This window comes from Mirounga angustirostris, unplaced genomic scaffold, assembly GCF_029215605.1.
Source record: "Mirounga angustirostris isolate CCGP_5_RB_7025 unplaced genomic scaffold, mMirAng1.0.hap1 SCAF_7, whole genome shotgun sequence".
Taxonomy (NCBI): Eukaryota; Metazoa; Chordata; class Mammalia; order Carnivora; family Phocidae; genus Mirounga; species Mirounga angustirostris.
The window spans coordinates 77,017,060-77,043,595 of record NW_026991715.1 but is presented as its reverse complement, the minus strand read 5'-3'; the positions used below and the strand labels follow the sequence as shown (position 1 = coordinate 77,043,595).

The 26,536-nt window shown below is 45.4% G+C and overlaps 1 protein-coding gene and 1 long non-coding RNA gene across 7 annotated transcripts in view; one reads left to right on the top strand and one right to left on the bottom strand.

The window, feature by feature from the left end:
* Nucleotides 1–13,081, top strand: part of LOC135365404 (uncharacterized) — a 50,513-nt gene extending 37,432 nt beyond the window's left edge. For both annotated transcript variants that reach the window (XR_010413172.1, XR_010413171.1), the window contains exons 3-4: nt 1,819–1,930; nt 12,812–13,081. This is a non-coding gene — a long non-coding RNA (uncharacterized LOC135365404). The remainder of the gene's footprint in view (nt 1–1,818; nt 1,931–12,811) is intronic.
* Nucleotides 81–26,536, bottom strand: RGMB (repulsive guidance molecule BMP co-receptor b). 5 transcript variants are annotated; one of them, XM_045899231.3, is made up of 6 exons: nt 26,457–26,536; nt 26,065–26,306; nt 25,022–25,097; nt 21,580–21,845; nt 16,127–16,635; nt 81–1,055 (listed from the first exon to the last, which is right to left on the bottom strand). In XM_045899231.3, exons 3-6 carry the CDS (start codon nt 25,024–25,026, stop codon nt 387–389), a joined length of 1,449 nt encoding a protein of 482 aa, XP_045755187.1. In that variant the 5' UTR covers nt 25,027–25,097; nt 26,065–26,306; nt 26,457–26,536; the 3' UTR covers nt 81–386. The 5 variants fall into 5 exon arrangements, with proteins under 5 accessions (XP_045755187.1, XP_064452489.1, XP_064452492.1 ...); XM_064596419.1 differs by lacking the exon at nt 26,457–26,536 and adding an exon at nt 22,661–24,459 and having other exon boundaries at nt 26,065–26,385; XM_064596422.1 differs by lacking the exon at nt 26,457–26,536 and having other exon boundaries at nt 21,826–21,845; nt 26,065–26,386.

Below are 26,536 nucleotides of genomic sequence, written 5' to 3'. Positions count from 1 at the left end.
TCCACACACCGTCCCTGGTCCTCGTCGAAGGGAGCGCTGCGTCTGGTGTCTGGGTATATGTACTATACGTACTGACCAGGTACACACATAAATATTTAATATATAAAAAATAAAGTGCTTTCTAACAGGTCCCCAGGCAGGGACGTTATAAAATATTTCACAAAACGGCAAAACAAAATCAATACAATCAAAGAACACTACATCCAACATCCACGAAGACAGTCGAACACAATATGTACACTCTGGTGGGGGCCCCCGGACACACACCCTGTCATATACATGGTATATACATATATATATATATATATACTCTTACTCAATATATTATGACAATATATATTTTAAAATTCTGTTATAGACAAGAAATAAAAAAACACAAGACGCCCCTACAAAAACACAATGAGGATCAAGCATGGGAGTCCGAGAGTGACAGCCCCGGGGCCGCCTCCGTGGGGCGCCCCCTGGCTGCCGCTGGGGAAAATGTGCCAGCGCTCGCGGCGCGGGTGCAGAGCCTCCACGTCCCCCAAGGCACTGTGCGCAGCGGCCGTGAAGTTGGTGTCCCCAGTGGTGAGCAGGTCGAAGACGCAGGACTGGAAGTAGATGTCCTTCACGGGCATCCTCTCGTGGCACTGAGCACTGGCAGCCTCCAGGGTGTAGCCCGGCCAGGCCGGTGCCAGAGCCGTGCGAGGCGCGCTGGGCCCCAGGATGGCAGACACCTGGCCCTGCCCGTCATCGATGCGCTCGCTCAGGGGGCAGCCGTTGACACACAGCTGCAGGTCCTGGCTTTCCTCGTAGGACATGGCCAGGGCCTCGGGCATGCGGATGGCGAGCGTCAGGTAGCGGCCCAGCTGCCGCACGAACACCGTGGTCCCGATGTAGCGGGCGTGCATCTCCACGGAGCGGCCACTCTCCCTCTCCACGATCAGCAGGCTCCTGGGGTCGCCAGCCCCGCCGCTGGTGCTGCCATCCACAAAGGCCGCCGGCAGGTCATCGGTCACAGCTTGGTACACTTTCTGCTCTGTACACTCCCGGTGAGCTTTGAAGATGATGGTTATCTGTGGGCAGGAACACATGCAAATTTAAGCAGGCGGGCAGGGACACAGCCGGTGCTCCCCTCCAGTCTGGAGCCCATCACTAACCGCAGCCCACGGGCTTGGCCTCACCAATGAAAAGTGTCCCTGTTAAGGAAAAAGAAAAAGTCCTCTAGGTTTAGAATAAAAATTTGCTGCAAATCTAGGGCATGTCCATCAAGAAACATTCTCTTTCCTAAAACAGAACTATGTATGCCGTTGGGGTACAGATAACTTTTACCGATAGGCTGGTGTCTTGTCTTCTTCCCCAGACAGATGAGTGGTGGTATAGCTCCGAGAGAAAAAGACTCCAAGTCCTGTAGAAACGTCGGGGCGTAATTAATAATACACCCTTCGGGACTTTGATTTCTAAGAAGATTCTTCATCTACAAACATTCTTACAAACGCCGGGGAGTGAAGCAGAGTCGAGGAGGGGGCCATCCCACCCACAGCCACCAATCACATGCCTCAGCCAAGATTTCTCTAAGTCTCTTCATCAAATGTCTCACATGACCGGCTAATCCCTGCGACTGGGAAATCACTTGGCAAATACAGCTCCCAGGCACTGGCAGAGAATAAATACCCTCAACCTAGTTACAGCAAATGTTTTCCCCAAACAGCACCACGGCCCTTGAACTTCTCAAGTTTTTTTTTTCCTCGAGCCAACTCTCAATTCTCCAAATTAAGCAGCAAAAACTGATACTACAGAAGCTTTCCTTGACTAAACCCATTTTCCTTCCTTATTTAGAACAATGAGAAGACACTGAACCTTCACCTCCAACATACTCCACATCCTCCGGTACGCGTGGTGCAAGGGAAGAGGACTATGAAGACAGACGGGGCCTTCTGGGTCACACAAGGTGGGAAGAAAGACAACATTTTGAGATTGGTGTTACTGTCAGAAACTGAAGTGATGGCTTATTTTTCTTTCTTTCTTAAAGAAAAAAAAATTATCAGTCAAGAAGGTAGGCAGGCCACTCTACAAACTTCCCTGGAAGTTTTCCTCCTACCTCCTACAAGGGAACTGATCCAGACAATAGACCCTTGTTATAAAGGCCAGAAAATGCCCTGCCTGTCCCCTCCCCAGCCCTCTCTACAAGTCCTCACCACCACCCTCAAGTTTGTGTCTGTAGTTTTTTTTCCTCAACCGGGCCAGCATTTACTCACACTATTTAACTCCACATGTTCCCACTGGTGTTACTTGACTGGAATTTTCCAGCCATTTCATTTTACTTCAGCCAGTTTATAAAGCTAGATCTGAACCAGCTGCACAGGAGCAACTGGTTTAGTTCATATCCGTTGTTTGCAGCTTCAACTAAAAGCCAGACAATGTACCATGAAAATGCTGGGTTTTCGCCCTTCCTAATTACCCTGACCCACAATTTCATTCCACTACCAGCCGTCTCACATTTCAACACCTTCTTAACAACCCAAAGGAGGTGGACCAGAGATGACTGCAGGAAATTTGTTGTGCATCCAACCACAGGACCTTCCAGAGTGGATTTTGAGCGAGATATCTAATGGGACTATAAAATAGATTTATTTGGTGGCTCTAAAGACAGTTTGACACGTGCTTTTTTTAGGGCAAGCTAGGATCCCTTGGAGGTGAAAAGATTAATTCAAGTACATTCTGCACCTGAAAGACTTGAAAGCGAACACAGATGGCCCCAATAAGGGCGAGTAAGACTTCTCATACAATCGTCCTCCTTTTCAACTTTGAGCATTCACACTCAAAGACTGTCTTTCTATCCTAACAAACCTCAAATTAAAATAAATTCACATTACTTGCAAGAATTAAGTACTTTTTGTTCATCTTAGGAAAAAGAGACAACAGATGATTCCAAACAAGTTCCCAAACGGGCAAGCGAGGGTCGATATGAACATGAGTAGAATAGCTCCACGTGCCTTACCAAGCCTAGTGCTTTCACGAAGCACACCAGTTCCAACCCCGGAGTCATTCCAGTGCCCCCTGCATTCCTGTCCTCTGCCAAGCCTGTGCCGCTAAACTAACTCCCATCCCTCTAGAAGACCAAATAACACTCCCAGCTTGACTTTGGCAGCAGGGTCTACACCGACCCAAGATCCCAGTTTGCTTAACAGATTTTGTCCAGCTTTCTAGGAGTCATTTTCTCTCTGAGACAGTGAAGCTGGCATTTCTTTTTGTCTCTCTTCTGGTGAAAATTCTCACGCAGAGCAAATAAATGTACAGAATTAGCCCTTGCATCAAAATACTGAGGGTGAGGATGAATCAATCTCAAACCACAGAGAGGGGTTTCCTGAGTGGTCCTCTGTAGTTGGAGTATGTAGTAAAGAGGTATCTAGGGATACAATGTAGGTACGGAAAACACTAGGCAACAGTTGTACCTGACTTAACATTCTGTAATGTTAATTTCATTCCTCATACAATTACAACTCAAGCTCTTAAAAAAGGCATTCAGCCAGGTAAGGCCAGAAATTCATTTTCAGAAAAACAGAATTTGTTCATTCTTATTAAGTCTTAAAAAAATCAAAACTTAGAATTTTTGGAAATTCTAAATGTTTTCTCTTTATGCTCTGATAGCAAGAGGATATTCAAAACTATATTCTAATGCTTTCAAACAGATAATTTAAAAACACCAGCCATGCTGTTTACTTTCCCCTTCTGTGAACTGATCTGTATGCTCTAATAACTCAATTTGGCACACCTATTCTAAGCACCCCATTTATTATTGATGGACAGCATTTCTGTGCATTTAAAACATCAATGCCTTTTGTTAAACCTTTCCCACCAAGTCCCTCTCAACCCCTACCTCAGACAAACTAGTTCTCATTCATTTTTAATGTTTCACTCCCTGAGATCTTTACCATCCACAAGGTCTATTCGGAAGACAGAGCAGCTACAAATCAATCTTTCCACATGTGATATAAGGATTTAAAGTTCGCTGTGAAAAATCAAAGTTTAGACGCACCTGCCTCTCCTTTCCACCATGCAAAGAAAATGCATTAAAAAAGAAAACGAGGTAGCCAAGGAAGGAAAACCAAGGCACTGCTTTGCCAAGAGACAGACACAGCTTCCCTAGGCTCGACAGCTTTGCAAAGTGCTGGGCGTAGGTTTTCAAACAGCAGAATTCCCTGAAGGCTGTACGCTTAACTACTTGTGCTGCTTGTATTTTGGAGGAAACAATTATCAGGGTTTAGTCAGGCTATTTGGCGCTGCAGGTGCAGGACCTCCCCAGGGTCGATAGGAACCTGAGGATTCACGAGAATCCTCAAATTCCAGAACTGGACTCCCAGATCAAGGGACTCTTAGCTCTTGGATTAAAATGGGCCAACAAAAGCAAGCTGAAATAGTCACAGAAATTAGGCTGGAACAGAGAGAAACACAATTTTGATAAGTACCTGGTTAAAATTCTGCTTGTGGTAAAGGAAGCTAAAATTAATTCTATTTCATATAATTAGCTGACATGTCTACTGCATCAGATCCTCTGGGTGCAGTTATAGGTTGGAAAAAAAACAGGCACCTCTGGGAGGCTGAGCGAATACTGCTCACAGCCCCTTTTACTCTTACACAGGTCAGTGGCATCCAGCCTCTACAGTAAGTCCCAAAGTGTGAGCAAAAAATCAACCACTCCAGTAAGGGTACATGCTTCAAAGGAAAAAGTTCACATGCTCTATCGCTAGGTCTAGAACATCTCGTCTTTACTTCTGATGGTCAATTTTCTCTCATATCAGGAATAAAATAAAGATGTCTACTTTTGCCACAGCAATCAGACAAGAAAAAGGAATCATTCTAAATTGGTAACGAATAGGTACAACCCTCACTATTTGCAGATGACACTGATAAGACCTCACCAAAAACCCTATTAGAATAAATCAATCCACTAAAGTTACAGGATACAAAATTAATATACAGAGATCTATTGCCTTTTTATACACTAAGAAGCTATTAAAGAGTAATTAAGAAAACCATCCCATTTATAATTGCACCAAAATGAATAAAATACCTAGGGATACCTTTAACCGACCAGGTGACACACCTCTACTCTGAAAACTATAAAACAATGATGAAAGAAATTTAAGACAAATAGACGTACAAATATTGAAGATATACCATGCTCATGGCCTGGAAGAATACTGTTAAAATGTCCACACTACCCAAAGCAATCTACAAATTAAACGCAATCTCCATCAAAATACCAACAGCATTTTTCACAGAACTGCAACAAATAATCCTGAAGTTTGTATGAAATCTCCAAAGACCCTGGATAGCTAAAGCAATCTTAAGAAGAACAAAGCTGAAGGCATCACGATCCCTGATTTCAAGCTATAGTACAAAGGTGAAGTAATCAAAACAGTACAGTAGTGGTACAAAAACAGACACACAGATAAAGAGAACAGAACAGACAGCCCGGAAAGAAACTCATGCTTATATGGTCCATTAATCTATGACAAAAGAGAACAAGAACATACAACGGAGAAAAGAGTCTCTCCAATAAATGGTGTTGGGAAAAGTAGACCATTTTCTTACACCATAAATATAAAATCAAAATGGATTAAAGACCTAAATGTGAGACTGGAAACCATAAAACTCTTAGAAGAAAACATAGGCAGGAATCTCTTGAATATTGGACTTAACAGTTTTCTCCATGTCTCCTCAGGCAAGGAAAATAAAAGCAAAAATAAACTACTGGGACTCCATCAAACTAAAAAGGTTTTGCACAGTGAAGGAAACCAACAAACAAAAAGGCAATCTACTGAATGGGAGAAGATATTTGCAAATGATGTACCTGGTAACAGAATTATTTTCAAAATATATAAAAGACACCAAAATAAATCCAATTTAAAATGGGCAGAGGAAAGTTTTTAAAAATACAGATTCAAAAGGGGTATGTGCACCCCGATGTTTACAGCAGCATTATCAACAACAGCCAAACTATAGAATTAGCCCAAGTGTCCATCGACCAATGAATGGATAAAGACGATGTGCTATGTATGTATACATTGGATTATTACTCAGCCAACAAAAAGAATGAAATCTTGCCATCTGCAGCAATATGGATGGAGCTGGAATGTGTTATGCTAAGCAAAATCAGTCAGAGGAAGACAAATATCCTATGATTTCACTCATACGTGGAATTTAAGAAAAACAGATGAACGTCTGGGAAGGGGGAGAAAAGAGAAGAGGCAAACCCTAAGAGACTCTTAACAATAGGGGACCTGAATGAGGGTTGAGGGAGGGAGGTGGGGGTGGGGGATGGGTTAAATGGGTGATGGGTATTAAGGGCACTTGTGATGAGCAGTGGGTATTATATGTAAGGGATGAATCACTGAATTCTACTCCTTAAACCGGTATTACACTCTATGTTAACTAACTAGAATTTAAATAAGAATTGGAAGAAAAAAAATGGGCAGAGGACTGAATAGGCATTTTTCCAGAGAAGACCTACAGATGGCCAACAGACACATGAAAAGATGTTCAATATCACTAATCATCTGGTAAATGCAAATGAAAACCACAATGAGAGATTACCTCACACCAGTCAGAATGGCTAGTATCAAAAAGACAAGAAATAACAAGTACTGGTGAGGATGTAGAGAAAAGGAAACCCTGGTGCACTGCTGGTGGGAATGTGAACTGGTGCAGCCACCTTCCAGAGCCGCTGTGGAAAACAGCATGGAAGTTCCTCAAAAAATTAAAAATAGAAATATCATACAACCCAGTAATTCCAGTGCTGAGTCTTTATCCAAAAAAAATAAAAATTAATTTGAAGAGATACATGCATCCCTACGTTTATTGCAGCATTATTTACAATCAACAAAATATGGAAGCAACCTAAGTGTCTATTGAAAGTAGAATGGATAAAGATGTGTGTACCCACACACACACACACACACACACAAGGTGTTGCCATTTGCAAGAACATGGATGGATGTAGAAGGTGTTGGACTAAGTGAAGTAAGTCAGAGAGAGAGATACCATTATGATTTCACTTGTATGTGGAATCTAGACAGACAAACAAACTCAAAATACAGAGGCCAAACTGGTGGCTGGGGGATGGGGGCCGGGGGGTGGGAGGATGGGGGAAAGAGATAAAGGGGATTAAGAGGTACAAACTTCCAGTTATAAAGTATCCTGGAGATGAAAAGTACAACAAAGGGGATATAGTCAGTAAGACTGTAATAACATTGTATGGTTACAGACAGTGACTACACTTAACTGTGGTGAGCATTTTATAACATATGCAATTGTTGAATCACTACGTTGTACACCTGAAACTAATATAACACTGACAGAGGATACTTGAATCGAAAAACAAAACAAAACAAAACCGTATTTATATATACAGTATTTAGGGCAAAGGCTGAGATGGTTACTAACTGAAGTATAATTTTACAATTACGACATAACCTATACATCAAGTATCCACCTACAGGAAGGCTGAACTTCAGACCTAGAAAAGTGTATTTTGTTAGACGCTAACAGAAAGATAGTACATGTATTAAAGGGAGGGCAGCAGATGAAAAATCTTACCCTAGACTCCTCTTAGGACTGGAATGAGCGCTTAAGGGCCTGATACTTTCAAAAGAGGTCTCAAAATAGGTTTCTCTACTCTCAGAATCTCTTTGCACAAAGCTCTGTTCTAGGAGCACTTCCAGGATTCCAGAGAAATGGAATGGATCAGCTTTATTTAGTCTTCAGTGTTGCCCCAGGTAATACATGCAGGAACAAGGGCTGCCTTGGCTGCTGGAGGGCTTCTTGGCAACAGACGGAGAAAGAAGAAACCAAAGCAGAGGCGAAGGACACCCACGGCTGAGGCTCCTAGGGTGGTCCAGAGGAGAAGCATGAAGCTCAGTGGCTGGAAAGAATATGCAAGAGTGAAAGGGAAGCAGGCCCCGGATGATACATGAAAGAGGCACAAAAATGTCGACTTCCAAAGAGTAATTTCTGTAGACAGAAGACAAGAAAGGCTGGAAGTATAAATAGGCTCCGAGACAGTGAAACTTGCCAGCTTCCTTGTACAGACCAGAGCCATGCTGCGCTGGGCATGAGGAGGAAAGGCCTCGAGTCCTCGAGTCTTAGCCACTCAGAGGACTCAACATGGAACATGTCTGTTTGCTCTGTTCAGACTTCGCATTATAAGGAGGCCAGCACGTGTAGGGACTCACGATGCTTCTAGATGGGAAGTTAGGTATGTGTGGACAGTACTACAGGCCTCAGCAGCCACTGGGCTTCTGACCAGAGGCCAGTATTTTGAAAGGTGAGAGCCAGGGCTGGAGGCAGTAACTCTAGGGGCCGGAATCTGCCCTAACAGGTCTTGCCTTCAGGGATCCCCTGTGGGGGAGGGGGCAGGGCCACAGATCCTGAGGCCCTAGAGCAGGACCTCTGGCAAACAGCTCTAGGCCTTGGTTCAGCATAGCTGTTGCCCGAAGCAATGGGGATTAGGAAATCACAGCCTCCGATCACTTTAAATCACCTCTCAAAACTGAAAAAAGTAAAAGGGCTTGAAGGTCTTTACAGTACACTCACACCCTACCACTTCTAGGTTCAATTTCAAGTTCCCAGGGCTATTAAAAAAAAAAAAAAAAAGCCCATTCAGGAAAGAGGAGGTTAGAGGCAACAACCCTCTATTTCAAGCCAGTTAACTGAAATGCTACAAAACAATATCCTCGGTCTTCATCGGCCTGAGGCAGCGAGAGAGGAAGAGAGCAAGAGCACACAAGCGCAGAGGGCAACGCATGGACGCACTCTCACACGCCTTTCGGTGTAGACATTAAACCCGGACCCCCTATATTTCAGGAGCCGATGCAGAGCAGGGGAGAATTTAGTGTTTAAATGTTGTCCTATCAATCTACCCACAGTACACAGACTGTTCTAACACTCAAACAACCCCACCAGAATTAGCCAAACATTCTTTTGGCTTCCACTTTTAAAATAACCAGCTAACTTGGACACAAAGAACTCCTCTCGCCACAGACCCAGTTTCGCTGAAAGCTCTTCCTACAAGCAACAGTGCCGTGTTTTCACAGTTCAAGTCTGTACCTTAGATGCGTGTTGCTATTCTTGTTAGTTATCACTGACAAGTTGAGCAGTTTAAAAAGTCCTTCCGTTACCCCACCCACGAGAACACAAAATTCAAAACAGTGGAAGAGCAAGTTCTACTGCAGTGCGAACAAATCCGGACAGAATGGGGAAGGTAGATTCTGCATTGTTCACTACTGTAGGTAACTTCCTGGGGCCACATGCCGCGCTGGCAGAAACTGTTTGGTTAGCATTAACTGAAGCCAACAGAAAAGTACCAACCATCCAATGTTTCCTTCTCGCCCCTTCCTCTCAGAATGTTAACTCAAAGAAAATTTAACAGGGCAGAGACAGACACTGGGAATCGTGACAGTAAAAGAAGCTGTAACGCTCAGCTGTGCATCAGACTTGGCCTGTGCCGCTCGGTTCAACCATGCAGGAGCCTGGCTCTGTTTTAAAGAGGCCCCCCCGGCAGGCGCCGCGATGGAAACCTGCCTGGCTTGGGCAGGAGATGGGTTATGTTCATTTACAAATGCGGGATATTCTCAAAGTCTCCTCCTCCTTCTAAACCACAGCTGGGACAGAGGGAGTGGCACAGTGAAGGACGATTCAAAATACAGGACTTAGGAGATATGCGGATATAAACTTTACACAATTTTAGATGGTTTCTACTAACATCTTCAAGTCTCTTCATTCTAGAGAATTAAGATGGTACAAGACTCATTACCCAGGGTATTTAAACGCACACGGACAATACGATGATGTAGCCTGTACAGAAAGTACAGCATAGCGGCGTCTGGGGGGTTCAGCTGGTTAAGCATCTGCCTGAGGCTCGGCTCAGGTCACGGTCCCAGGGTCCTGGGATCGAGCTCCACGTTGGGCTCCTTGCTCAGTAGGGGGTCTGCTCTCTCTCTGCCCCCACCCCTGCACCCCGCTCATGCATGCACACTCACTGCCCCCACCTCAAATAAATCTTAAAAAAAAAAAAAAAAAGTACAGCATGAACAATAACCAAGGTAGGCCCATTTATCTTACAAAATGATCTTTCATGCTTCGGGATATACCATACAGGCAAATAATTTCTCCTCCATTTTCTGCCCGCCCCCCAATTACTTGGAAATCCTTTTACCTCCACAGAAAATTTGCTGAACCTGTATGAAACAAAGTTAGGCAGTTCCTGAGCCTAAAATCTTATACCCAATACAAACATGGAAAAGGATAAAATAAGAACATTACCACCTAGATTTACAGCTGACTTCTCCTCTTCTAAAAACTATTCTTTACTGTTTCAATATTGTTTCTACAATAAGTAAATTCAGGGAGGAGGAGGTCATTGATGACATGCTTTCATGGTTTTTAAAAATGAGATAGGACCCAGAAAAATGAATTTAAGAATTGGAGACTCTGACAGTCAAATTCTAGAAAGCTTTTGGTATTAAAGACCAACAACCTTTTAAAAGTGGCAGCCAGGGTTCCAGACCCTGCTGGAAATAAGGAAATCTAGGTGTAAGCCAGGGTTTTAGACCCTATGGGAATAAGGAGATCCAGGTGTAAGTGAGGGGCCACCATGACTGTGGTAGGTGGAAAGGGAGACCATGCCAAATCCCAGGAGTAAAAACAGTGACCTGTGACAGCGACCAGGTGGAGAGATAATGCCCAGGGTACATCAGCCCATCTCTCTGGCCCCTTCTTGACCCCTGTGACAACTTGCTAAGTAGAAACACCCGAACCAGCTTACAAATGTTCTAGAAACACCTAGAACCAGCCTACCAATGTTCTAGAAAGAAACCTCGAATGGCTAGTTTTACACACAAGCCCCACAATGCTCCACCGACTGCTGCAGGTTATGTGCTTAGATTGAGACAGAGACTGAAATCACCTCTGCATCTCCCTCACCGCCCCCCACCCCTAAAGGAGGCCATATGATGTGTGGCAGTGCTGCGTTAATCATACGTTTTTATCAGAGAAATGATTACACTGAGCAGGAAGCTACAACTGCAAACTTCTTCCCCATCTGTTCCCCAATATGCCTCAATCAGTATTTTTTTTGGTAACCATTTTTGCAAAAAATGAGGACCAAGACAAGGAACAATTATAAAGAGATGGCAAGAATTTCCTGCATAACAGGTAATCCCAACAAAAGAAAGAGCAATTTTAGCCTTTAAAAGTTAGTTACAATATATCTGCCAGAAAGTTTGTGATCTCTGGAAAGAAAGGGCTCTATATTCTCAAAGAAAATGTCACTGTCCCCTCCTAACAATGCAACATGCAAGAACAGTGTCCATATATTCAAAATACAATCCTGCCGTCAAAGTACGAGGCATCTTCTTGAGTCGATAAAAATAAGAATGATCACCATTGTGTAGCTCAGATGATCTCCACAAAGATGCTAAAAACATAATAGGGGACAAAAACTTGGCCACAAAGAAAATGCGCTAGGCCTGGGGTCCAAAGAGGGTGGTTTCTCCAACCTTGATCCAGAGATTGCTTAAAATGATAGTGAACAATCTATGAAATGCAGGCATGTCAGGCTTTGCTTTTGTAACCAACAGAGAAAGGGTCCAGAACACTGGTTTACCTGCCCATATACTATATGGAATAACATCTACATGCAAAGGGGCATCAGAAGAGAGGAGAGGACCCAAGTCAGGTTCTAGGACCCCATAAGGGAGTACGATGTATCACGAGGAAACACCTTGGGTTACAGTTTGAAGGAGACAGAAAGCAAGAATGAACCGAACAATCTAAAGTCTTCCTACATCTCTAGTATCATCAACGAGTCCAAGTTTTCAGGCATTTCCCAGAAAGTAGCTGGAATCTGGATTTTAGGGATAATTACGGACTTCAAAAAACAGTTAACTGCTGGGCCTGCCCTCTTCCCATGCTTTGGAGAGGCGCTGGTGCTCCTGCCCATGGGATTACCAGGAGCTGGAAGCCCAGAGCCATAGCAGGAGCGCGCAAGGCACGTCAGAGCGCTCACCCACCTGGCCTGCAGTCACCTGGCTTGGGCAAGACAAACAACACACCTCTTTCCCAGATGCAAACACTTTAAGGTAAACCACCTTTTGTCACTGAAGGAGGAAGCATGGAAAATTCTGTAGCCGATCTATAAAGGAACCTGCTGTCAACCCCCATCTCCCCTCCTACTCATAATTTTGTTTTACTGAGATTGAAGGACAGGATGACAAAGCTGAAGTGATGGAAAAAGACATGATTACGTTAAAACAAATAGAAAAATAAACCAAAGGTATCCAAAGTACTTGTAAAAAAATAAGTTTAAAAAGTATTCCCATTGTTTAGGTGTACAATAAATGCATTCCTGAAATTTTTTGGAAAAGGAATCACTTTAAATGTACCCAAGAGACTGGCAATCTTAATACAGGCTGCTAGGAATATATGAATATATCTGTAAAGTACAGAATCTTCCCAGAAAATTCACTCCAGAATCACTTTCTGTAATCATGGCATATAAGTCCACTTAAAGAGAAATACACAGATACACAGAGTGAAGTCAAGAGGAGATGAAGGGGCTGGCAAACAGAATGTACAAGAGGTGGAACAGAAGATAATTATCTGCACAGGTGATCTAGCCTATTTACCTGAGGCCCAGGGGACCTAGGTACACGTGTCCTCTTTGGAACCTAAATAGTTTCCTCCTCCCCTAAAAACAAAACCTGCTTCTCTTTCCTATTTAGCCAACTCTGCCAGTTCTAAGCTTGTCCCTCTCATTTCTCTTCTCCAGGGCCTGCAGGCCTGAAGCCACTGCTCACAACCAAAGGTGGGGAAGATGGCCCAGAGCTGGTGTGGATCTCAGCTGAGGCATGGAGGTGTGCCAGAAAGCCCCGCAGCCCCTGGGGTGGAAATAAAAAGCTAGCCCTGGCCTCCCCTTTAGGAACACACCTACCTGGCGAAGTAGCAACCGCACAAGACTCCTCTGAAGAGAGGGAGCCAAACAGGCTGGTGGAGAGCCTAACAGCATGAGTGGCCTTGAGGAAGCATACCTGTATGCACTGTGACCAACTGGAAAACCACACTAAGTTCCCCAGGGAAGGGGGGACAGAAAGCAGACGGGCGGGAGCTAAGGCCACATTGCTGAGTGCTGCAGGTCTAGCTGCCCTGAACTCACTGCTTGCTATGTGGACAAAGGAAAAGGCTTAGCTGAGAAATGGCCCCTTGAATACAGACGACTTCACTTTCTTTCATTCCGTTTAGATTCCCGCCGCCCCCCCCCCCTTTTGTCTTTTTGTGATGAGAGAAAGGTACTCAAGGGCAGCTAGGGATCACAAAGAGGAGCTTGAAGAGGGCTCACTCAAGAAGCCACGTTCCCAGAACTGAGGAACTGTCTTAAGGACCTCACTGCTCCTGCCAACCAGGACCAGTGATTTAGTTCGGCGCTGAAGGTAGTGAAATGAATGAGTGCTCTCAGACAATTCTAGCAGCACAGTTGGCCAACCTCTACCACAGCACTGGTCAGCTTTTCAATCTAGTGACACTGAGCACATGGGTCATTAAAAATGCTTGGCCCCAAGGACGATACAGTATCTGCCGAGTGCAATGCTAAGTTACCAAGTAGCTGGTCTATGTATGTGTTTGAGGACTCAGTCAAGCGGAGGCTCATACAAAAAAAATCTTCTCAAAGATTTTTTTAAAAAGTACTGCAGTACACTTAAAAATTCTAAGCAATGAAAAAATGATGGTAATAAAAATAAAAATGCTCTGAGGCAAAAGTACATATGAAATAAGTTCCCAAAAGATCTGATTTTTTTTTTTTTTAATAAGGTTTCATTTTGGCCCTGGGTAGGTAAAAGGAAATTACACTGCAAAATTTTAGGCCTTTAGTTGTGTTTCACCAGCATAGGTCATACCAGCACTGAGATAAGTCTTCAGCAGTAACCTTCCAGATGCTTTTGGGAGCTTTGGAGAGAGTTGCAAAAAAAAAAAAAAGGACAAAAACCTCACAACTACCAGAGGTCATGAAGCCACAGAGTCATCTGCTTCTGAACAGCGTGGTCACCAGATGTGGGAACTACTTTCCAACAGTGCACTTCAAGACCGAGTATTCTCACTGTCTGCTGGAATTTAAGTCAGAGGACAACTTGCCTCCCATATCCGTTTTGCAAAGGGTGAAACTTTTGATCCTTATCAAACTTGCAAGGGAGGGGCGGAAACAAAGCTGTACTTCTTACTCATTTGCTAAAAACGATGAATGATAGACCTGATCACAACCGAGATGGACTGACCTAAAGTATTTCAGTGTCAATTGTTCCATTCATATAATATCTTTACTCAAAAGGTAACTGGTGGTCCCCAAATAATTCCACCATGAGTAAAAAGTACAGAATTTTGAAAAGCTGATTAATAAGCAGAAGTGACACGTGACTGGATGGAAGGCATGGAAAATTAAATTTGGGGCTTGTGAAAAGAACCAATATTTTCCCATGCACAAAGCACCTGCTAATCTCCAAAGTACTGCTTACAGCCATCCAAGCCCTCAGTTATCTACACCGTCAATTATGACTTTCTCCATTCCCAGTGGAACTGCCTTCTTGAATTTTCAGTCTCACGTTTTCCCGAAGACTATTCCCAGGTTTTATGCCCTAGGACACTGCAGTAATGATGGATTTTTGGCCATGGTTTGTTTTGTAACTTCATAATTGTGTAACTTTCTACCATAACTTAGAGCCAACACATATTTTAATATACAGATAGGAAAAATTATTTAAATACTTATAAAAACCAGAGGAGGGAAGGTTTATTTGAGATGTAGGATTTGGAAAGGCAAGCCTGGGCTTTTATTGGGAGTTGAAGTGTAAACATTTTTGAGTTCCCCTAAGATGTCTGGACTAATGTAACAGACTTCTTTGTTCAGAGCAATGACTTCTAATCTTAGATTTGTGACACCCCCGGGTGTCTCCAGATATCTCCGGAGGCACTGTAAAATTACCTCCTCAAAATGCCAAGTAAAATAATTTAAATTCGCTTAAAAAATAGGCCACACATGTTTGGAAGCAAGGGAGGGTGTCTTGGAATCAAAAGAACATCATAAATATTACAAAAGCTTGTTCCTTTTCAATTACATTTTAGTCTAAAGCAACTGATGAATAAAGGAAATGGAGCAAGATGAGACAGTCTGTGTGATTTTTGTGATTAGGGGAGACTGGGAAAGAGCTAGTTACTTGGGACAGTCTTTTTTCTGACCTCTACATTTACTTACCAATGCCTGAATTAGCACTCACTGGCAAATGGGAACCTCATTCCTAGCCCTTCACCTACTTGCACTGACATCGGTGCCTTAAAGTTGGTTTAAGTGATCTCTATTAAGTATGTGTTTCTTTAAAACAACAAACAAACAAGAACACAGACAGGCGGGCAGCTAGGCAGGGTAAGCTTAACTTAATTTTGTCAGTTTTCCCCTCAGCGTCTTCATTCAGTTGTTATCCTGAGATTACATACATCACTGCTCTACAATATCCAATTCTAAAATGGCTTAGTCACAACAAGGTTAAGAACGAAAACACAATTGTGGGTTTGCAACTAGGAAGCTGGCTTATAGCCATTATATTTTACTACAGTTTCCAAATTTCCAATAAATTACGTTTCCTGATGGGCTATTGCCCCAGGTTTCAGAACTTTCTTTACTCCGAACACTCACTTGAGTTATCCGAAAAATCGGAATATCAATTTAGAAATCAAAATGACAAGAGTCACCCTCAAAAAAGGCATCACAGATTAAAAAAAAAAAAAGTATACGTAAGTATACATTTTTCCATTAAACGGGCCTGTCTTTTCATAAAACCTTAGCTTGTGTTTTAATTTTTCATATCACTGCTTAAACTTAGACCCACATTTTACATAAGCCCTAGGATTCCAGTGAGAAATTCTTTACTAAATAATTTTCATTTACTCCTCCATTCACCCTGTTGATTGCTTGTCAAGAACAAGAAAAAGTTCCTTTTAAACTAGGTCTTTTGTACCATACTTCAAAAATCATCTGAAGAAAAAAAAATTGCCTGAAGAATCCAACAGTTCTCAGTCAGAAGGAAAAAAGTGTACTTGCCTTATTTGTAGCGGTAGCACTGGATCCAGGGACCACAGGCACATTCGTCACTTGAACCGAAAGATAGTTATTATCTATGAGCGGCCAGGCTCCTTCCACTTTGCACGTCTGAAAGTGATCCTTGAAAGTTCTCAGGTGAGGATCTCCGAACAAGCCACAAAAAAGGTAACTGGGAGGGTTCAGATCCCCGCCCCTGTGTTCTCTGGCTCCTGCGTGGCTGTGATAGTTACAAGGGTCGTGGGTCACTTCAGGGTTGGTCGAGGATGTGGGTCCATCCTTAGAACAGTTCCTCTGGCTCATGAGGTCACTGATCCCCAACACAGCAGAATGGTACACCAGGTTCCCGCGGCAGGCTTTCGAAGTCCGCTGGGTGCAGCCAGCATAAGCGCGCAGGGCCTTGCAAAACTCCGAGTCAAAGCCGTCGACGGCAGAGTTCAGGTGTGAAGTCAGAGACACAAAGTCCGTGGTGCACTTCTGGATTCGACACTGGGCCGGCTGCTGGCAGTCACCTGTGAGCAAGAAGAGAAGACCCAACGTTTTCTGAATGCTCCGTAACTGCCTGAGCCACCATGAGAAAAGGACATTCCCCTTTGGGAACTGTTTGTTCGATTTCACATCCTCGATTTTCAGAAGGCCTTCAGAAATAGGGTTGCATTGGGCGCCTGGGTGGCTCAGATGGTTAAGCGTCTGCCTTCGGCTCAGGTCATGATCCCAGGGTCCTGGGATCGAGGCCCGCATCGGGCTCCCTGCTAGGCGGGGGGAGCCTGCTTCTCCCTCTGCCTCTCTCTGTCTCTAATGAATAAATAAATAAAATCTTAAAAAAAAAAAAAAAAAGAAATAGGGTTGCATTGTGCTTCTGTGTCTCTCACAAATTAAGCCACTGGGAGAAAAACTGCCCGCAATTAGTTACCTTAAAACTTGAAATCATGAGCCGCTGTGAGTGCACATGAGTCTAGCCCAGTATTCTTATGTTAAAATTACCGGGAATGGCTAAATGGAGTACCTTATCAACTTTGCTATTGTTTAGATTCTGAGAAAGATTCCTTTGCTCGACTCCAAGGACAAGCCAAAGATGTGAACTTTGTTTTGGTTTTGAAAAGGGCGTTAAGTCATTTGCTTTGGAAAGCATGGGGTTGATGCAGAAAACCACGATTAAGGTTCCATACCTTAGGTAGGGACCCCTAAATTACAGCATGGTTAGCTAAAACACCTTTACCTGATTCTGGTACAGTTACAGGATAATAAAAAATCCAGGTGCTAAGTTATTCTGCATTTCTTTAGGGGTGTTTATTAACTGTATATAAATTGACAATCTCCTGGATGCTACAAAATGTAACTGTTCTCTTAAAAAAATAAAGTGACTCATTTATTTGATCAAGCTGTGTATTTACTTCTCCCTTAATATCCACTACCACTGGATCCCAGATCCCAAGCAGCCCATCAGGAAAGGTACAATGAATCAAAAAAGGACCCCAAATTGAAATCATGCTACACGGACAGAGGATTCCACCGACTGTTTTATCAGAAAGAGAACCGGGGAACTACAGCACACAGAATTCTTAGAGTATATACAAATGACTTTGTTCCTTAAGTCGACAGTTCAGATACACCTAATGATTTAAGCAAAGCTAAAATGAATAATAATAATAAAAAAACTATTACTGCCTCACTTTTTAAAGTCAATTTTCAAATGATGTTTTGCCACTAGCTTCTCATATAAAAAAATTAAGGGGTGCCTGGGTGGCTCAGTTGGTTGAGCACCCAACTCTTGATTTGGGCTCAGGTCATGGTCTCATCATCTTGGGATTGAGCCCCATGCTGGGCTCAGTGTGGAGTCTGCTAGTCCCTCTTCCTCTGCTCCTCCTGCACAACCCCCCCCCCCCGCTGGCCCCCGCATGTGCAGTCTCTCTCTCAAATAAAAAAATAAATAAAATCTTTTTTTTTTTTTAATTAAAAACCTCTCAAAGCATAAAAAGATGCAAGAATGACAACCTCTCAAGCCACCTCCCCCACTATTTTTACATTTCAAAGACCAAGAAGAGAAAAATGTAGTCTAGGTACTCTAACCTGGGGGGAGGAATACACACACACACACACACATGCACACACACACTCAACGTTTTGGGGCTATGGACTTAGAGCTATCACTAAATCACACTTAAAAAAAAAAATAATCACAAAAACACCTTCTTGTGTTTGGCCTACCTCACGTTGGCTCATTCTAGAGTTGACAAAAGCAGCTCCTATATTTACAAAATTCCTCTCTCCAAATTAGATCAAGTCATTTTCAACTGTTTGACTCAAAAAACCAAAAGCCAACCAACAACCTCAAAGGCATTAAAGCCATTTTACAGATGGGAAAAATCAAGACAAAGGGCTACTAAAGGCCTTGTTGTGGCTGGATCATAAATAGCTAGAACGAAGCCCAGGATAAAGTGCCTTTCTTCAAATCTCCTTTTCCTTCCTCAGCTCAAATCTCTAAATTCCTGATTCTCACAACAATAGCTGATAGCTTAAAAGAAGACTTAACTATTGTATCAATTATTTTTTTCTTTTTAAATGAAATTCACAGCAAGCAGAAAGGAAATGAACACTGGGCCAAGATCACTCAGTAATGAACACCTCCTAGACTACGAATAAATGACAGCACAAGAACTTTCCGCTGAACCTGCAATGCCTATTTGTTCTTTTTATGGTCTATAAAATCTATCCGAGTATACATTTACTTATAATTATTTTAAATAGTCATAAAATATGCAAAGTAAGAAGAGCATGAGATGCAGAAGAGAATCAGAATATAGATTCCCACCTCCTTTTTCCTTGTCCTCCCCCTGCCCTTTTTCCTAGCAGGCAGGTGCTGATTCTTTTGATAAATGTCACATCAAAAAGAACTCCTTGGGTTCTTTTGTGTGGGATGAGGTTTCTAACAGCCTTTTCAAAGAGAGACGATGGGAAAAGAGGAGGGCTAACTAGAGAGTGCATCTGGGTCAGCAGTTTCAGCCCCATCACAGGCTCCTGTATAATGACTAATTTGCAGTATACAGAATACACCCAGAAATATCCAGGCTTCATGAATTTATAATGACAGTGCACACTTTGCCTGTTACAGGCGGTAAAGTAAGCTTCCTGTCAAGATGCCAAGACAGTGTAGAGCAGAAACAATCTCAAGGATGTAGCCAACAAAGCCATGAAGAGTAAGAGTAAGCAAGTAACTCCCATATTGCATCTCCATTCAGGAATTGTACAGGTTTGCTTGGCAGGGGGAGTATGAAAGGACTTTTTTCATTTCCTAGGGCAGAAAACAAAATCTGCAGTTACAGATGTCTCCATTTTTCAAGTCAGATGATCCACGATTGGTGTGATAGTGTTTTCATTCCAGTTAATGAAAGTGCTAAAGGATTTGTGGGTCTACAGCCTTCGTTAATGATTCAAAGACCTCACCATTCAAGACCATTTCCTTGATGCCAGGACTGCATGTGTGAATTTGCAGCACAATCACCAGTTTATAATAAAAGAAATAAGATATGCTGAAGCTGAATTAAGTGAAATGCAGGGCCATATGGGGTGCTGAGGCAAATTATATGGATCCAGGCATAAAACATATGGTAGCCCATCTGCAAAGAGCACTACGCTAGGCTCTGAGGAGAAACAATCCTTGCATTTCAATAGCAACACTCTTCAAAGAAATCTTTCAAAAGGAGCCCTTTTTTTCTGTAACCAAATTAATCATTCCACCCCAACAAGCTGTTCACAGATATCACTCACCATGGAAACTCTAGGTAGAATCCAATGGTGACTTTAGTGAAGACAAAGGAAGATATGGAGAAGAGTTTCACATCCCAAGTTCTTGAAATAAGGCACCTTAAACATTAAAACAACTTTTTCATAACTGGCCAGAAAAGAAATCTTCAAGGACCACATTCCAATCTTGTCTTAGTACCCTCTGACAACGAAGGGACACAATATCCAAGCAGTCATGAGGGGCACACAGTCCTACCTAATACTTCAATTTCCCTTTCAAGAAACATACACTTTGACATTATGAAGACAAATTCTTCACACAAAACACTCCTGAATGTGTCTTTTGACACATCATTAAAAATTTCCATGTGACCATAAGCAGGTTGCCATTACTAAGATTCTAAAGTCACTCATTTAAAGCCTTAATCACTGTAAAACTTAATGTTACACCCTATGTTTCCCCAAGTGAGCGTTAAAACGCAGCTGTTCCATCACAATGCAAAGTTACGAAAAGTAAATTAAGTCTCCTCAAATGCCACATTTTTTCCCCATTACTTAAAAACCTCCCACATTTTTAGCAAGGCTGGTATGACTTAATAAATAAATACTACTCCACACAGGAGGGTGGCATTACAGTTCAGGATTCTCCAGATCAGAGAGCGTTGAGACTGCTGTCACAAAATACAGGACAAAAAAGGTCTCTAAGAAAAATTTATCTAATGCTCTAGCTGTTCTCAAATAAGTTTATCTTTCAATCTGGCATTACATAAATTCTTTAGACAAACTCCTAGACGTGGTACTTACTTAGAAAGACCGTCCTAGAAATTCCCCCCTCCCCGCGCTTTGAGATGCAACTGACATAGATCATTGTATTAATGCAACTTATTTCACAAGAAAAATAAGTATCACCTGCTAGAAGGCTCATCTGCAGGCCTACTTCGCTAAGAACAGATAACTCACTCCTGCTTCCACAGAGGAAGCGCCGGCCTCCAGAAAGCCTCATGAGATCTGTCAACCCCTCCTGGAACCCGCAAACACGCGGCGAGCCACAAAGCACTGGTTTCTCCAAAGGGGGTGACAAGCTGAATTAAAAGCAGCTTTCGCAAATACGAAAGAAATCCCTGTTTAAAGACGTTTAAGTACTTCGAGATTAACCCCCAGGTTTTCAAATTCCGGTGAAAATCTTTACATCTGGGGCGATGTCTTCCCCTCATCGCCACCCCCAACTCCAGAGAAGCAGCACAAGGCTCCTTGTCTCCCCTCGAAGGGGGCGGCGGCGGCGGGAACCCGATCCCAGCCTGACTTCCAGAAAACACCAGTGCAGTGAGCAATAAAGCACCCGGAACATTTGTCTCGGGGGCGCAGGCCCCGTCGCCCCCGCCCTCTAAATCTTCGATAAGCGGCTGCCGGGAAGGAGATTTATCAACGGTCCCGGCCGAAGGCGGGGAAACTGGAGTGGGGCGGAGGAAGGAGAAAGAGGGAGGGGAAGAGGCCGCTCCACTGCGCCCTGGGCGCGCCGCACCTCCCGCGGGTGTGTTCCTGCCGCTGCGCCGCGAGCCCGGCAGAAGCGCAGGTCTGGAGCCCGCGAGGCCTCTCCCGTCTCACCACGCCGCGCCGCCCTGCTGCCCCAGCGTGTGCCTTCGGGACCGGGGGTGTTTGGGAACAAAGCCCTCGGCCCTGGGGCTGGCTCCCCTCGCGCGCGCGCCTCATACCTGCGTGGAGCAGCCCGAGGCTGAGCAGCAGCAACAGCAGCAACGCCAGGGGCGGCGGGCAGAGCTGGGGGCGGCGGCGCTGCTCAGCCCCGGCGGCAGCAGCGGAGGCGGCGGCAGCGGCGCAGGAAGGTGCTGCTCTCAAGCCCATGCCCGTCCATGCAGGTCTCGTGGGCTCCGGCGAGGGCGGCGGCGCGGGCGCCGTGTCGGGTTCGTGGCTGTGGCTGCGGCATGGACCGTGGGACGCACCTCGCTTCCTCTTCTTCCTCCTTCAGGCCCGCGTCGGATACGGGCCGCCGCCACCGCCGCAGCGAAAAGCGCGCCGCGGGCGGAGCGAGGCGGCGGCGGCGGCGGCAAAGGGGCGCAGTGGCATCGCGGCGGCCGGAGGCGGCGGGCGGGGCAGAGCGGGCGGGAGAGAAGACACAAAGACGGTGAGCTTAGTGCCGGGCCTGGCCCCAAAAGCGCGGGCGCCCCGGTCCCAGCCAGCGTGGGCTCAGCGGGCGTGGACCCACTGGAGGCGCGCCCAGCCCGAGCAAGCAGCCGCCGGCAGCCCGGATATCTCTGTGCGGCGACCCCGCGGTCAATCAATCTCAGCCCCGCACTGCCGCTCCGCCCTCCCTGCGTGCGCCAATCCACGTCGTCCCCACCCACGGCCGAACCCCTCCCTCCCACCCCATTGGCCGTAAACGCGGGTCCTCTGGGCCCAGCCCGCCACTCGCAGGCCCAAAGCGCCCGCCCCCCGCACCTCCTCCCGCCCTCGGCTTGCTCATTGTAATTCGAGTTCCGCGTCCGCCGGCTGCGAGTCCTGTCCGCCGTGCCCGGGCCCAGCCTCCCTCCTGCTCCCTCCTCGTCTCTCCCCTTCACCCCTTTCCGCGATCTGTTTCCTTGTGCCCTACAGAAACTGGCGACGGCAACTCTCTTTTGCCGGCGTTACAAAAGAACCGGCTTTTTTCTCTCTAATTAATGTTGATTGGGTTCAACTTCCCCCTAAGGTTTTTTGGTGTGTGTGTGTGTGTTTTAAATCACCCCCACTCTGTCCCTCCCGCTCCAGCTCCGGCTCCTGAGAGGAAGTGGGCGCTTTTACCGAACGCCGTGCGGCAGGTCCCTTCGCAGCCAATCACATCTGCGGAACCGCGTTCCGAGCCTTTTCCGGACGTTTGGTAAAGCTAGCACCCAGCGGCGTTGGAAGTCCGAATGTGACCTGCGGTCCGGAACAGATCCGATGGGCTGGGAAGCTACCCACCAGCTCCCGGCGGAATTGGCTGGCAGCTGTTAGAGGCTCTGGCATTATTGTTCCTCTGACATTTCCCTTCCTGAAAGCAGCGGGGAGGAGTCTGAGAGTGGGCGAACTTCAACGTGTTCGGTTACAATGTAATTAGATTAATGGGGATAGTGAGTTTTTAAAGCAGTGTAGAGTAATTATGCCATCATTTCTTGTTGCTCGGTGGCTTTTCCACAAAATTTCGTAGTCTATTAGTATATTAATTCAATGGCAGGTCACTTTCTACTTTTGTCACTTGGATGGATCCAAAGATGAGGGGAAAAAACCCAATTGTGTGCCAGAAAAGAGGTTGCCAAGTGTTGTTATAGGAAAGCATGCTGTGAGGTTGATGATAGGTTACAATTTGTTATCAGTAGGTGTGAAGTGGTATCTAATCTCAAGAATGGCTTCAAAGGCTAGGAGCTACTTCGACTACTCTTGCCTTTGCCATTCCTCCAAGGGGCTCAGGGCTGCCATTTTAAATTCACTTATAGCCAAACTGCAGTTTGCAGCTGTACCCGTTCACTACTCATAATCTCTAATTAGTAATTTCGTATCAACCGCGGACACGTTAATACTCCACACGTTACAATGTGCTAATCAATGGACTAGGGTAATTGAGGGCAAACCTTCGATCACTCCAGCTTACTCATCAGACACATCATGAACTGTACAAACCACTAGGTCCCTAATGAAGGATGCCTATCTATTTTTACTGTAACTTTTCATTACTCATCTATTACATACTATGATGACTCAAGTGGTAAACACACCTTTCCCTGCCCAAGATATAATCCAAACCTTGTGTATATCCATAATATGCTTAATAATAGCTTCAGAGTTGCCTGGAGAAAGGACTTTTTGCAGGCGGAGTTATCTGATACGATTTTTAGATAGTATTGTGGAGTAAATACTATGAGACCAAAAATTTACTCTCTTGAAATGGCTACATAAATCAATGAACTAAAGTTAGTGAAATACTGGTAAACATCTTTTAAAAGTAACCAACTCTGAGTCAAAGTATTTTGCTAACAAAGACTAACAGTAAGATGTTTCTTTTTCCTTAACCCAAGATTTAATTCGACCCCTATGAAAGAAGCATGCCACTTTATTGATTATACTTCAAACACATAACCAAAAGTTAAGGATCAAATTCAGTTTAGATGGGGTCTTTTCGCTGTCATTACTTTCTCTGATTTCTCCCCCTGCCACTTCTCCCCCACCTCTGTATCCTGTTTCTTAAACACACAGTGCTCTAAATTATTTTATCAATAGAGGGCGTCCTTGAGTCACTGCAAATTCTGGTATCGAAATGCAACTGTTCTTTAGAGGGAAAACATTTTTTTCTAAGGTGCTTTATTGCTCATCTGTTGTAAAATTTGACAAGCTCAAGATTTATAAGGCTAACAATTCATTTTTTATTACCACATAAGTGTTCAGCCGGCTAGAGTAAAATGTTAATTTTCACAATTAAACCGCAAGGTGGTTCCTGTTTTCAAGTCTTTAGGTCAGTTGACAGACTCGCAGGGTAAATTCGGACTGTTAGCAAGATCCCGAATGGGCTTGGAAAGCAAGAGCTTGGAATGGTCGCCTGTAGCGCATCCATTCCTCCAGCTCCAATGCTGCAAGTTGAGGAGGATTTTAAGATTCTATAAAGAAAAATCTAGGGATTTTCCCCCATAAAATCAATGACTTATAAAAGTTTTACATCTTAATCTGAAAAAAAAAAAAAATCATGCACAGCTCACGAACCCACCCTATTTCTTGCCACTTGTACTCTTTCTCTTCATCTTTGTTTTCAGGAAGGAAAGATGAGACCAGAACAGCACAATTAGAGGACACGGCAAAGCATCCCATGGTATGAACGTGCAAGTGAATAGAATTAAAACACATGCCAGCAACAGGAATGGATTCTAAATAAGAATTAGAGGTTTCTTTTCCTGAACCCATACATGCGGTCTTAACCATTTGCCTCTTGATTTATCTCCATTTCCAGAAATCTAACACGAGGGTCTCACCTAGGACAGAAGAGCTAGGAAGCAGACCGCGGTAGGGATTTGTGCAACCCGTTCTAGAGTAAGGGCCCCCCTCGCTGCTCCCCAGTCCAGGGTGTCCGCAAAGCGGGGGCTGAAATAGCCCGGAGTCCGACAGCCCAGCAGCAAGCAGCTAGTGGATTGTACTTACATCATTCTTAACCCTTCCGATCCTGGAGGGGGCTTGACGGGATCAGGGGGCCCCCGAGTTCTGGAGCACGCAGGACCTGGGTGTGAGAGAAGACCCCAGAGCCTGGCGTGAGCGCTGCGCCCCCGGAAGGAGGGGTTCCGGGGCGTGAGTGGGGCTCATCACCCGAGCGTACACAGCCGGCCCCCACGATCCCTGCGGGCTCTGCAGCGGATCACACCGCTCAAAGCGGCAGGTGCAAAAAGCATTTGGGAGCCGCTTGCCAGCGCGCGGAGGTAATGCGCTTCCTGTCCATTTATCTCAGGAAACCAGCGCAGCCTTCTCTTCCAAACAAAATTAACCTCTCATTAGCCAGCCACTCACTCCCGAGAAGGCCTTAAAAGCTTTACCAGCTCGCTAATGTATTTAGACTTTTCTTCCAGGCCAAGCAGCTGCGGTGGTGACTGTCATCAGCCCTGGGGGTTCCTCTGGGTTCCCCTGGGAGCCAACCGCTTACCGCACCCCCCCCTCCCCCAGCCTCAAGTCTGGGAAACTCTGACCAATCTGGATCCCAGTTTGGGGTACTCTGCAGACCCGATACGCCCGAAGGGACTTCATGCCACAAGTAGCCAAAACAAGTTCCCCCTAGTTTCAAGAGCGCCACTCATATCAAATACTCAGCTCTCCTACCCTCAACAAATGGGGAAGGGTACCCTGGAGGTACTTCTGTGGCCAGCTGTCCCTGGGTCATAGGCGCTGACTGTCCTTTACAGCGCCAGCCCTGTACGCAACGGGTGCGGGAAGCAACGATCAGGGGTATGGGGAGTAGTGGAAGCTAGGATCTAGCCATTCCAGGAGTGGAGAATCAAATGTGGTTCTAGGTCTGCTAGAGTGGCCTTTTGGAGAATTGGGGTTTTCTCACCCTGGCCCCCCGCCGCCCTGAGGCTGGCAGATTTATACCACACAGGTGGACCAAGACCTAAACAAAATAGTCCGGGCCTCTGCCTGCCGCGCGCCCCCCACGTCCCCCTGGCCCACCGCAAACTTCGACAAAATAAACAACTCACCACAGGCATTCCCTTGTCTGCAGCGCGACGCTTGCCAGCTGGGAAAATAAGCCGCAAGCCACACGGCGGGGGCGCAGAGGGAGGGCAGCACGGCGCCCGCCTCTCTCCCCCAGATGGGGGCAGCGATACCCGGCGGCAGGACGGAGGCTCCGCCTCGGGACCCGCGCTCTCGCCTCCCTGACTGCTGAGTGAGCGCCGGGCGAGGGGCTGCGCCCTTCCAGCCAGCGCGATCTCCCGGCCACCTAGGGAAGGGGGCGGGAGGCAAATCCTTCAATTCCCTCCGCTTTCTCGAAGTGTCTTTCTCTCGCGTCAGGTCTCAAAGAAGGCCAAACCTAGGGGCCTTCACCCCACCCCTCCAGCGCCACACCGCCCCCTGTCGGCACTACCCGGACCTTTGCAGCGCCGCGGAGGAGTGGCTGGTAGCTGCGCCCCAGAATCCCAGCCTCCAAGTCCCGGCTCAGCTCTCTCCATT

Excerpts from the sequence above, each read along its gene's own strand:
- RGMB (XM_045899231.3), bottom strand. Across the intron at positions 16,636-21,579 it reads CCTCGGGCTGCTCCACGCAG|GTGACTGCCAGCAGCCGGCC; the intron begins GTATGAGGCGCG and ends TCTTGCTCACAG. Across the intron at positions 1,056-16,126 it reads GTGCTACCGCTACAAATAAG|ATAACCATCATCTTCAAAGC; the intron begins GCAAGTACACTT and ends TCCTGCCCACAG.